The sequence below is a fragment of the Hypanus sabinus genome, chromosome 18 (genome assembly GCF_030144855.1).
Source record: "Hypanus sabinus isolate sHypSab1 chromosome 18, sHypSab1.hap1, whole genome shotgun sequence".
Classification (NCBI taxonomy): Eukaryota; Metazoa; Chordata; class Chondrichthyes; order Myliobatiformes; family Dasyatidae; genus Hypanus; species Hypanus sabinus.
Genome location: NC_082723.1, coordinates 13,522,175 through 13,535,841, shown reverse-complemented (window position 1 = coordinate 13,535,841; position 13,667 = coordinate 13,522,175). Strand labels below are relative to the sequence as shown.

Sequence of the window (13,667 nt, the reverse complement as noted above, 5' to 3'; positions counted from 1 at the left end):
CTTAAATTAATATTTGAGACCTGGACATCATTGGTAGATTAGCACAACACCTTAAAATTCAACAGCATGACATTCACTTTCCCATCTTCAACCAACTGAGAGTAACCACTGACCAAAAGATGAACTATACCTCCTACATAAATACTGTAGGTCAAAAGTAAGTGGCTCATTTCCCGACACCCCAAAGATTTTCTACCATGTACAAGCCACAGATCAGGAGTTTGAGGGAATACTCTCCATTTACCTGGATCAGTACAGCTTCAGCAACTTTCAAAAAGTTTAATACTATGCAGGACAAAGCAGCCCATGTGATTTACACTTCATCCACCACCCTAAAATATTGCCTTGTGGTTGCAGTATGTGCCATTTAGAACATGCAGCGTAGTTAATTGGCCAGTATACTCCAACAACACCTGCCAAACCTGGAACATCTACCAAAAAAGGAAAAAGGCTTAAAACATTACCATATGCACATTTCCCTCCGAGAGGCACATAACACCAGCTGGGAAACATATTGCTATTCCTTTACTGTCACTTTGTAACTCCTGGAACTCCTTCCCCAATAGCATTGTACAAATAATTTACCAGAAGCAATTCAGCGGTAAGCTGTTCAAGATGGTGGCCTCATGATCATCTTCTCAAAGTGAGTCGTGGATGGACAATACAAGCTGTCCTTATAATGATGCCTATCACAAAAAATTAATTTTATTGAATGGAAGAATAGATGTGAGGGTGTAATCAATTTAATCCTGTTTCTAGAATGTTAAGTTTATAAGATGTATCTCTTACATGCCCATTTCCCTCTGCTGATTGCTTTTTCCAAAAACAATGCACGAGTAGTTGTTAGCAGAGGCTTTGAATAAAGACATTGATGCTAAAAATGGGATTATGCTATTAATAAGTCAACAAACTAATTTTTACTTGTCTTAATTTACACATTTAAAGTTAAATTACAAATTTAATGATAAAGTTCAAAGGTTAGAGCTATTAAGTAAATCAAAATAAAAAATACACTTCTCAACACACAAAGTTATGTCCATAGTTAGGCTATTGTTCATCTGTCCTATTACAGGAATTTCATTTCAAACTAGAGAGAGCAGAGACATACACAAATGTTATTAAGACTAGAGAATTTTAGTTATGAAGAAATGCTACATAAAATGTGGTTGTTTTCTTCGGAATAAAGGCACCATTCAATTGAGTTGCATAAAACAATGAGGAACCTGAAGCTTGCAGATTAGAAAAAACCATCTCTATTCAACAGAATATCAATAATCACCCGATCTCAAAAGGAGATACACCATATCAAAAGAAAATGAGCTCAAAATAAAACAAGCAGAATTAAATGATTTATTAAGAAGCAGGGCAGAATATATGACCCATATAACCAAACATAAGTATTATGCAGAAGGCAGTAGATCGAATCATCTTTTGGCACTAATGCTCAAACAACATGAAGATAAAAGGTCTATACCAGGAATTAGATGTGCTAAACGTGGAGTAGTATCTTCAGAGGAAATAACCGAGACATTCAAGAATTACTTTAAAAAACTGTATACAAGTGGCTCAGTTCCTTCTGAGAATGACTTCACTGATTTTTTTCAGTGGATTAGATCTCCCTACATTGTCATTGGAGGACACCAAAACTCTAGACTCTCCGATTACACTGGATGAGCTACTCAAAGCAGTCAAAGCTACATATGAGGGCCGTACACCAGGTATAGATGGCATACTTGTGGAACTTTACCTAGCACTTTGGGACATTCTTGGACCAGTATGGTTAGAAACAATAATTATGCTACTGGAAATGGCGCTTTCCACAGAGATCTAAACACAGCCCTGATTACAGTTATATCCGAGCCTAGTAAGGACCCCTTGGAGTATGCCAATCCCCATCCAAGCTCCTTGATAAATGCCGACCTCAAGATATTTTCCAAAGCCTTAGTCAGTAGACGGAAAAATAATTAGCCCAGATCAAACTGGCTTTATTAGGGGACATCTCGCATCTAATAATATTCGCCAGCTCTAACACATACTGAGTGCAACAAATAAAATCCTGCCTGCCTGAGGCCTGCTATTCCTAGAAGCTGAAAAAGCGTTCCATCGTCTTGAATGGCCATATCTTTGGAGAGTTCTAAAAGAATAAGTTTGGCGATAAATTTATCAATATGGTTCAAACACTGTATGCTAATCCTTCAGCCGGGTATATGTGGGAGGAGGTTTCTCAGTTATTTGACATAGGACGGGGCACACAACAAGGGGACCCTTTGTCTCCTTTAATTCTTACTATATCTATTGAACCACTTGCACATTTAATTAGAAACTCTCCTCAGATCTCCCCTATAGCAATAGGTACAACATCATATTCGATATCACTTTATGTGGACGATACATTAGTTTATATGGCAAATGTTCAACAAACTTTCCCCTATGTTTTAAAAACACTGAAGCAATTTGGATTTCTTTCAGGATACAAAAGTAATCTGTCAAAATCAGCACTGATGCAAATTAATGCAGATAAAAGTAAGGTGTCTCTCCCTCCCCAGATTAAATGTTACAAATGAGGTCCTCTACTTGGGTTTTACAGTTAATACTTCCCTATCATTTGTGGCTAAAACAAATTACTCTTAAATTTTGAAAAAAATAGAATATTAATAGGTGGAGACACCTGCCAGCATCAGTCCCAGCCCGTATATCAGTCATTAAAATGAACATATTACCCTGCATTAATTTTATCAGCTTAATGATCCCACTTGCGCCTCCAGCAGGATATTGGCGAAAACTGGACTCCTTACTACGATGCTATGTTTGGAACGGTAAACGACCCAATATAAAGTGGTCCGCTCTGCAATTCAAAAAGTCGGATGGGACACTGGCATGTCCAAATTTTGAACTGTATTACTGGGAATTTGTATTAAAATGTCTCAGCTATTGGATAGAAGAGGATAAAGTTTCATCACAGAAAAGTATAGAATAAGAGCTAATAGCACCAATAAGGTTGAAGGACTTTCTCCTTATAGGTATGTCTAACAAAAAATGTGATCTGTATTACGGTCCAATTTTAACCTATATGCTACAAGTGTTTAGAGCAGCAGAAAAATTCCTAAAATTTAAAAGTATATGGTGCAAATCATCTCCATTATGGAACAATTTCTGGTTTGTGGGGAAGGTTATCAATACTCTTACATATTGAATGGGGGTACAATTACCAATGGACCCCGCTGTACATCTTCTAAATGATGACTCCCACCTTTCCCTTACGGAAAAAAACATGCAAAATCTGGTTGGCAGGCCTGACTGTGGCTAAGAAGATTGTAGTCTAGTGTTGGAAACCTCCTCATGATATTTCAAGTACTCACTGGCTTCGGAGTTTTTGGACATTTCTTACCTGGAATTATAATTATCAAGATTAAATGATGCACGACCAAACACAATCTTAACATGGACAAATTTGATATCTAACTTAAAAGATCTTCTGTTAAAATAGGAATGCTCTGTCTGTGAATGCACTGCTGTTCAGTTGGCTGGTGGAGGGGAGAGGAATGGGGGAGGGAGAGAGAGGGTGGAGGGGGGATGGCGATGAGGGCTGGGGGGTGGCTGGGTTAAACAGTCAAAATGTAATCGTCAATTGGCTGTACTTAATGCAATCTGTTGGTCTTGCAATAAAAATTAGTGATAAAAGATTAGACTAAATTGAGGCTGATGGGATGACCAATATATTAATGATAATTGAGTTTTATAAGCTTTATACTGTACAATTGCCAGTATAAGTAACAAAAATATGAATGAATCAGTGATATAAATTGCATAGTTTTAAATCTTTATGCTAACATGCAGGAGGAAATTCCCTGGAAAATACAGATATAAACTCTGCTTCATATAAGTAAATAAACAATCACCCCATGTAGATTTAAAGTGCATGAAGAAAGCAGACAAAAAATGAAGCCAAGATTTCACCCAAATAGATGCCACTTGTTTGGAACTAACTTTCTGCTTGAATAACTGAGGCAGAATTTATCACATTTAAAGGTCAGATTCTCATAGTACAGTATTCCATATTATGGAAAGTAATTTTAAAGAATTGGTTCTACAGCTATCTTCCCTCTCTTCCACTGCAAATCATTGCCCCATATTTTGGTAACAAATATTTAGTCATTATATAATTATCTATAATATAATAGAATTCTAAATAATCAAAGCATTATTGGAATGCAATCCCTTTGTAATTCAAAGTGTTAAAATATTGTAATGTAATGGCAGAACTATCTCAGGTTTTCTAGAGTTTATCTTTGCTGAAAAGGGAAGGATGAGAACATGTACCTTCAATCAGATGCATAGAACAGAAAACAACATATTTGCAGAAGCATTAGCTTAGTAATGCAGGTCCACTTAGTGAGATGGCTATCAGTTGGAGTGCATAATTTCTGATTGATACACTTTCTCTTTTGGTACAATCCTTCAGTGCATACCAGTGGAACTTGAAACAAAATCGTTGATAGATTATGCATAATTCTGGATATTACATGGCACAACAGAAATAGTTTCTGAATTTTTACATTATATAGCTGGCAAAGTGCACATTAGGCAGTGCTGTTGGCTTGGAGTTCTAGTGACCTAGTTGGATCCAGTGCTGTCTATGCAGAGACTGCACATTCTACTTATGACTGTGGGATTGCCCAATTGCTTAGATTTCCTCCCATATCCAAATGATGTTTTATTTGGTCGGCTACTGGATATTACCCATAGCTTAGTTGAAAGTCAAGAGATTCAGGGGAAATGATTGGCATGATAGAAAGCATACTTTCAGGAAAACTAGTGGTAGAATAGGATTGATGACAATGCTCTGAGAACTGGCAGAAATATAACGGGCAGGAAGGCCTCAGATCGTAAAGAAATACGGCAGAATTAAGTTTTTAGCACAATGGTCTTCATCAGTCAAGGCACCAAGTACTGGATAAAACTGGAATGTTATGTTACCGCTTTATAAGATGTCAGAATATTACGTTCACTTTTGGTCACCCTCTGTAGGAAATGTGACATTAGGCTGGAAAAGAGTGCAAAGGAGATTTGTCATTCATTAAACAAGAGACTTAGTCTTGGAGTAAACTGAACAGTTTGAGACCTTGACCACTAGAGAGTAGTAGAATAAGGTATAATCTTATAAATATGCTTAAAATATGCAGTATCCTCAATACTATCAACGTGCTGTCTTTTTCAAGGAACAGATGATAAAAATTTTGACCCATTTCATGTTATGTCATTAAAGGCTGTGTTGTATAACTGGAACAGAAATCTTGCATACAGTATATTTCATTGGATTAATGATGATTTGGTGTTTAAATTTATACTGGTATTAATACAGGTTGAGTAGCCCTTATCCGAAATTCCAAAATTTGAAAAACTCCAAAATACAGTTTTTTTAAGCATTGACATGATGTCACAAATGGAAAATTCCACAAGATACTAGGTTCCCACATGATGCAGAGGACTCTGCACACCACACAGTTCTGAGAAGTGAGCTGTAATAAACAGAAATTCATGAAAAATAGAAAAATACTGCATAAAGAAAAAAGTAAGACCTGGATCATGTATTTAAAGAGTGTATTAGTCAGCATTGGAGTGAATATATGCCGCTTAACATTATGCTGATCATGAAACAAGCAAGGATCTAGCACAACAAACTGAAAATTGAAGGGAACTGTGAATAATCAGAAGGCTGGTTGCAGAAAGTTAAGCGTGAAAATTTAAAGATCTGTGGTGATAACATGCCTGTTGATCATGAAACAGCAGAGAAATTCGTTGATGAGTTTGCCAGAATCACTGTTGATGAAAATCTAACATGAAGAACCTCAATGGATTGACCCTGTTACCTGCCTGCATGCAGGCACAAAGTTGGATTAATTATAACACTAAAGGTATACTTAACCGTGTGGTTTATGTTCTTATCCATGTTCCCTTATTCAGTTTGTTTATATCCTCCTGAAGCCATTTTACAGCCACATCACAATATCCACTGTTAGCCACACGAACCATTTTTCCTGTTGCACTTTTGTGCCTTAAATGTACATTTGTTGTACATTATATCAGTACATATGTGTGATGAACAGATGTAAAACAAAGAATGTTTACAGGTAGCACAAAAATTCATAGTTGGAAATGATGGCAATCCCAAGCCATCATTATATATTCCCAAATCCTAAATCTGAAATACTTCAAGTCCCAAGCATTTTGGATAAAGGGTGCTTAACCTGTAATATGTTTGGAGTGTAGCAACCTACCAGTTACAAAAGAACAAAAATGGAAACACACCAACCTGTTCCTTTTATAGCCAGTATGAACTTTGCATAAATTATATAGATTGCCTGTGATCCATTTCTTCCAATAGTGTGAAAATATTTAAGAGGGAAAATATATTAATGGCATCATCGCTAATGTAAAGTTTCTACCGATGATGGGCTTGACAAATCCTCTGGGGACATTCTAAGACATTGGCAAAGAGAGGCAAGACACAAGAGAAAAATCATTCCAAGGAACCTCTCAAGAGATTAAAAGCGTTCCTTTGAAATAAAACTGGAGCTACAAGCAGCATATGTCATCCACATTTTTACCTACTTCGTTCATGGCCTTGTGGACATGAATGAGGACCACAAATATTAATGAGACCCAGTCATTAAAAAGTGGATTGACCCTGTTACCTGCCTGCACTCAGGCACAAAGTTGGATTAATTATCGCACTAAAGGTACACTTAACCATGTGATTTATGTTCTTATCCACATTCCCCTATTCAGCTTGTTTATATCCTCCTGAAGCCACTTTACAACCACATCACAATATCCACTGTTACCCACACAGAACTATTTTTCCTGTTGTACTTTTGTACCTTGAATGTACATTTGTTGTAGGTAATTATTTATTATTGTTACATGTACCAAGACTCAGCGAAAAACTTTGTTTTGCATACAAATCGTTTCAAAAAACAAGCACATTGAGGTAGTACAAGGGAAAAGCAACAGATGGCAGAATATAGTGGTATAGTTACAAAGAAAGTAGAGTGCATGCAGAGAAATAAGTGCAAGGGCTATGACAAGGTAAGTTGTGAGGTCAAGAGTTCATCTTTACCATAAAAGAGGTCAGTTCAATAGTCTTATAACATCAGCACAGTTGCTGGGAGTTAGGGAGCGTTTGAACCTGGTGGTATGTTTTCAAGCTTTTGAATCTTCTACCTGATTTTTTTGGGATGGAGGTAAAGAGAATGTCTCTTTGGGGTAGGTGGGGTCTTTGACTACATTAGATGTTTTTCCGAGGCAGCGAGATGTAGAGATGGGTCAATAAGGGAAGATGGTTTTCTTCAAGGACTCAGCTGTGTCCAGAACTCTGTAATTTCCAGCAGTCTTGGGCAAAGTAGCATCACACCAAGCTGTGATGCATATGGACAGGATGGTTTCTATGTACATCAATAAAAATAGCTGAGAATCAAAAGGGATATGCTAATTTTTCTTGCCCTTTGAAGTAGTAGAGGCCCTGATGTGCTTTCTTGGCCATAATGTCTATGTAGATGGACCACATAACAGATTTCATTTAGATTGAAACTCCTAGTTTCAAATACATTACTTTCAAAGTTAATGCAAATTTTTGCCATGTTATAGTTACTTTTTTCTCAGAAATAGATATTTTATACTACTATATTAATGACTTTACTTAACTGTGCTTCATCTTCTTTTCTGTGTCATTAGTCCACCTTAATGTGAATGCAGTTTGCATTCAGATATAGCACCTTTAAACATTTTTCCATACTGTGAACCCATTCGCTACTTGCTTTTTTTCACAATACTTACTCTTTTTACATTTCAAACTTTCACTTCCAGCTCAGTTTCCCTCTCTGCTCACTCCATCTTGGGTTTTCATTCCTCAGCTAACACCACCTCCCACACTACCAAATTCATCCCCAAACATCCTAAGAAGTGCCTCCTCAATCATACTGATCTGGTCTGGTGTGAACCATCTAAATGTTACAGGGTCCATCTAAGTCTCACATCTAAGTCTCAAATATCTGAAAATTTCCCTCCTGCATCATTTCTCCAGCCATGTACATTTATTTCACCTTCCTACATTCTGTGCTTGATGCATGTGCCGATAATGCAGCTTTGCATTACAGAAATTCATGATGTGGACCACTTTAAAGATAGACAACCCCACCGCACCCTCCCTCCTCAACCTCCATAATGCAGGGTATGCCTACACATAACTGGGCAACCCTCCAGTGCTACTACCTTTCATGTCCGCTACACAATTAATCTTGAAGTTGCAGTATTAATTGTTGCATAATTAATCACTGGTTTCTCAGTTATGATGCAAGGTCACTATTAAGGAGTAAAAGACAAGCATAATCAGTGACATTTGTTTTTTTTAAATTCTATTTTCCACTCATCTTAAATTATAATTGGTAACTCTGATTCATAACCCAAACACTGAGTTTTAATATTTAAAATTTCTGATTGCAATAAAAAAAAGTTTAAAAGCACAATCTAACATGTTTAATTTATACAATAATCCCTTTTTGATGCACATCTTAGTGACCAGAACTAAACAGTGCTTTAGAGCTAAACTTAAGATCTAAGTAAGTCACATGTACCAAGTCTGTTTCACAAATCTTTCAAAGGCAATCAGCACCAAGTATTCTCCAAAATGTCATTCTATTCTCCAAAGAATGTTGCAACAAAATAGCAAGCATTAGAAATTAGTGGACCTTGCACTGAGTAAAATTACTCCATATTTTTAGTGATCCAGAGACCTAATAGTAGTAGATATTTTCATCAGATGTATATGACACCATCCTAATAATAATTACTACAAGAAGATTACTCTAGAGGCGTACAGAGTCAAAGTATGAGAATACGGTAACACATAGTCAAACTCTGTCAGATTTCATCCCTGAAGGATATCATCCAATTCGATCCTATCAAACTCAAAAGTTTTTCAATGATTTTATTTTTCATAATGTCATCTACAAATTCAGTTCCGTGGAATACCTCTACATTACTTTGATATGTTTGCATGCCAAAAGTTTCAAGAGGTCTTTCGATAAGCTTGACAGTAGGGTCGTGATTACAGTTATAGCAGGTAGAATCAGGAATATAAACCAGAATGGATAACAAGCTTGTTACAAAAGTTTTGGGTTAAAAGTAAATTATTCGTAATGCCAAGAGTTGTATGTAGTGTTAAACAAGGATGAATTCAAAGACAACTCTGCAGTATTAAAGAGATATGGAAAACAATGGAGCTAAATTTCATTACTAGACACTGGGCCAAGGAACACTATGATAAAATGCAAGATATTATTAAACTGGAAAAAGGATTTCAATTTGTAGTAGTAGATTTTGACAAAAATATAGAGGTAGATTCTCATTGGGAAGGAGCATGAAGAATCTAGGGGAGCAAAAGCAGCATCTTGGGCCCCAATACACCGTTCTCCTCATGATCAGATGTACTTCCTCCTGGTGCTCCCACAAAGGAAGTGTCGGTTGGTAAGTTAACCAGTCACTCTGATTGTCCCCAGATCATGGTGAAAATTACTGAGGGAATTAGATTGTTCCATGAACTGCCACAGACCTCATGGGGTGAATGGTAGCTCAGAACAAATACAGAATTGTAAAGCATCACCATCAATTAATAAGGCCATAAAACTGCAAGGAAATGAAGGCAATGAAACTAATTTAAAGAGAAACAGAAGTCAAAAGTCGAGGTTAAATTCAATTTGAAATACAAAAATTATTAGATCATACCCATAATCATCATGCAATTTCTTTAAAAAACTTTCATGAGATGTGGCCATCAGTGGTAATTACCCTAAGGTAATTATTTTTGCATCAACTATCTGCTTACTGAGACCATTTTTAAAAAATCATCCCCAATGCTGCAGATCTGAAATCACACAGTAACACACACAAAATGCTGGAGGAACTCAGCAGACCAACGTGATCACACAGTGTTCAGTCAAGGCAAAGACAGCAAATATCCTTCCCTAAATGACAACAAATGACAAAGTTACTACAAGGATCCTTCATTTATTCAGTTAAGTGAATGGCTTAAAATTCAGGTCCCCTAGATCAATTGACTCTCTAATTAATAGCTTGGTCTCTATGCTATCAAAAACTGTTCGTATAAGACTACTAGACGCATTAGGGAAGCTGCAAAAAGATATTTGCACATAATATCAGAAACAAGGTATCTAGACTATCACAGACTAAAATTCTGAACCAATTCCATTAGAAGTGGGACAATGTCTTTATATTTTGTATTTAAAGGACTCCAATAGGGTAGATGTAGCTTAAAGCCCAAAATCAATATTGGCATCAATAAGTCAACAGAAATAAAAAAAGTTAACCTAAAGAGAAGAAAGACCATAAAATTGCTAATTATTTGATTTAAACCTGTTAATGTTTTTCCTTAATTCATATCAAACACATTCACCCTTCACACTAAAGTAAAAACTTGGTATTAAAATACAGGGTTTTCAAATTGCTCCAAGACCATACTTCACCTTCTGTAAACTTATTCCAGTAGTGCAACTCTCAGATCTCTGTGACTTCCATTTCTAGCCTCTAGGTCACTTCCAATTTTGATCATTCCACTAATGTTCAGCAGCCCTAGACCAAGGCTCAGGAACTCCTATCCTCATATCAAAGATCGATGCTGATGTATCTCTTTCCTGTCCCAGAAGATACTCATTAAAACCAACCTTACTGTCCAACTAATGCTGCACTTGGCTCAATATCTAATTTTAGGAAGTCTTTTAATGTTAAATGTATTATAAAAATAGCTATTGCTTTGAGAATTGCGTTGATGCATTTAAGGAAACTGGGAAGGTGAATAAGTGCAAAAAAAAATAACAGATGGATATACAGTACTTAGGAACCTATTATGTAGCTTGGTGCCTATGACTTTCACACAGTGCTGTATTTGAAAGCAGAGAGCAAGTTGTAAATCTGGTGGGAGCAAATGATGTCAGAGCACCATGGGAAGAGTGTGGGACAGGTGACAGAAGGAGTGCCAGGGGCAGGGGTTGGCACAGGTGCAGACACACCCAGGCAAGGTCATTTGATTCCAAACATTTGGCTTATTGATCACTACAGAATGCTTCTCTGGTATTTCCCTCTCCCTTCTCCTTTTCCCCAACCATGATTCCCCTCTCCCTGTCCTCTTGCCACTCTGAGTCCACAACAGAGACCTATATCAAAATCAAACTCATCATCACACACATCCAGAAATTTGTTTTTTTTTCATTTCTGGAAGCAGTGCAACACAATACATAAAATTCTACCGTACTGCCCAATACTTTTACACAGTATATATGCCTTAGACTTTTACACGGGGTACTGCACTGAGTTAGATAACGACAGGTGGAATGTAAGCAGGGCAGTCAAATATCCGTTTTTATTATTCAAAACCTATTCAATTTACTATAGTGCAAAACTTGTAAATCCGTAGTCATGAGACTTCTACCCTCATTTCCCCACTTAATAAAATAAAAATATTTGCAAGGGTTAAGATGCATGTTGTCTAATGAGAATGCATTGTCTAATGCATCTTAACCCTCATGCAAATAATTTTTATTTATATTTTTAACAGTTGTCACCATAATAGTTATACTTTCCCTACAGGCTAGTGCCTCACAGCATCTAAATATTTCACATTTTTCATACATTCCTCACGTCCAAATCAAAGAACGCACGGAGAGTGGTTTTGGTTTCCGTTTTATTTTCTTACTTACGAATTCAAAGTCATATTGTAAAAGATTTTTCTTTCAAGATGAAATCAGAAACAGAACTACTAAATAGACGTTACGTTCTTGTTAAAATACATGCTTCAGGAACTCAAAAATGAAAAGTTTCTTTTCAGTCAAAAACCTAACCACTAGCTCCGAAACTAATCCTTAAATGTTACTGTAGCAATAAATCCGAAAAAAACAGATCCATTCATATCTCCTACTACTTTGCAAAGAGCAATTTACAGTGCACTTCATTTTTTGTCCAAAATTACATAACAATTTATTAATTTGATTAAGTATCGTAGGGGCCAATTTAAACAAAGACATCAGCAAGTATGTTAATTATTTGTACCTTGGCAACCCACGAACTTGCTTCTCCCCCCCCCCCCAACATAAATAAATCATTCGTGGGTGATGAATGGTTGCAACCATAATTCGGATCGGACGAAATTATTCGGGCGCACCCCTCCCCAAAAATATTTGCATTCAGCAAAAAAAACCGCAAATTTCGAGTTACCTATTCCGTATGCTTTGGAAAAGATCCAGGCCAGATTAGCGGCTATCTTAGCCCGAGAGGAATCGTACAGCTCCAGCGGTACAACCTCAGCACAGTCAGAGTCGGGCAGCTCCAGCATCTTTCGGCTGTTGCGACTGCTACCATCGCCAGATGCACCGCAGCCAGCGAAATCCACATCCACCATCGCCAAACAGCTAAGAATTATTATCTTCCAAATACCAAGTAAATATCCAGTATATTTTTCTCTTCTCCCTCCGTTGCTCAGCAGAATCGACGCATTAATTCACCTCAATGACCGCCTTCCTAAGGACGCGGCCTATCAATGTGATACTCCAATGAATGGGAGTTTATTTTAAAAACAAAATAAAATGGCAGGCTGAGCCCGCGGAAGCCCAGTCGACTGTGTCATAAAACGCGAGTCATGGTGGCTCAGCCGGTGCCGTCGACACTGGCGGTGGGCGTCCTTTGTGTGCTCGCTCGGCACCCACCCCTTGTCCGGTCGCCCTGGCGAGCTGGCGTTCGCGCTGACAGGCGGCACCGCCGCGACCCACCTCGCTCGCTCGCTCCCTCCCTCCACCGCGCATGTGCGGGACGCGGACGCGCCCCGACTGCGCGTGCGTCACGCCAAGGGCGTGTCCGCGCTCCCACCCAAGGCGCGACCCGTGAGGGTTTCGAGGGCACGCCACGCTTCACTCAGGAAACGTTCTGCCAATGGGTGCAGTGGAGGGATTTTCGAATCGGCCCATCTTCGGCGTTTAGCTTTCCAGTCTCTCTTTATGCTTGCAATAATTGATACTCTTTTTTCCATAAAAGAACGTCTTGAAATTTATCTAAAGACTGTAGATGGTAAATTGGTTAATTCGTCATATACCACAAAGTATCCAAAGATTGTTTAAATGAGAGAAAGTCAACATGATTTGAGAGGAACATGTATATTTCAAAAACAAAGGATAAGAACAAATGTAAAAAATCATTGTATTTCAGTCAGAGGGGTGAATCCATGGAACAGTTGTAGTGAGAATTTAAAAACATGCACCACACTTGTTTAAAAAAAATTTTAAATAATTTAATGAACAAATATAAAATACATGATTTAAGATGAATGGGAGTAATGTAACTAAATAATACTTGGATTTGGATTTTGTGTTAAAAGATTATGAAATTGTTGGTTTTGATGTGATGACTGGCACCAAATATGTTTTTGTGTAAGGGGTAGACATAATAAACTGTAGCTTCAGCCTACACCCTTTCAGTCTGTTTTAAAGCCTTCTATTATTTACTTTTGTCTTATGAAATAATTGTTGAAAATTATGCTTTTTGTTATGTTTGTACTGACCGAAATAAAATGTCATTCAAATTTCATTCATATATGCCGAGATACA

General features: G+C 37.4%; 1 protein-coding gene across 2 annotated transcripts in view; it reads right to left on the bottom strand.

Moving 5' to 3' along the window:
- The window catches only part of camsap1b (calmodulin regulated spectrin-associated protein 1b), a 141,581-nt gene extending 128,738 nt beyond the window's left edge, over nt 1-12,843 (bottom strand). For both annotated transcript variants that reach the window (XM_059993687.1, XM_059993688.1), the window contains exon 1: nt 12,286-12,843. In XM_059993687.1, coding sequence (XP_059849670.1) covers nt 12,286-12,469 — 184 coding nt within the window. In that variant the 5' untranslated portion in view covers nt 12,470-12,843. The remainder of the gene's footprint in view (nt 1-12,285) is intronic.
- Between the last annotated feature and the right edge of the window lie 824 nt (nt 12,844-13,667).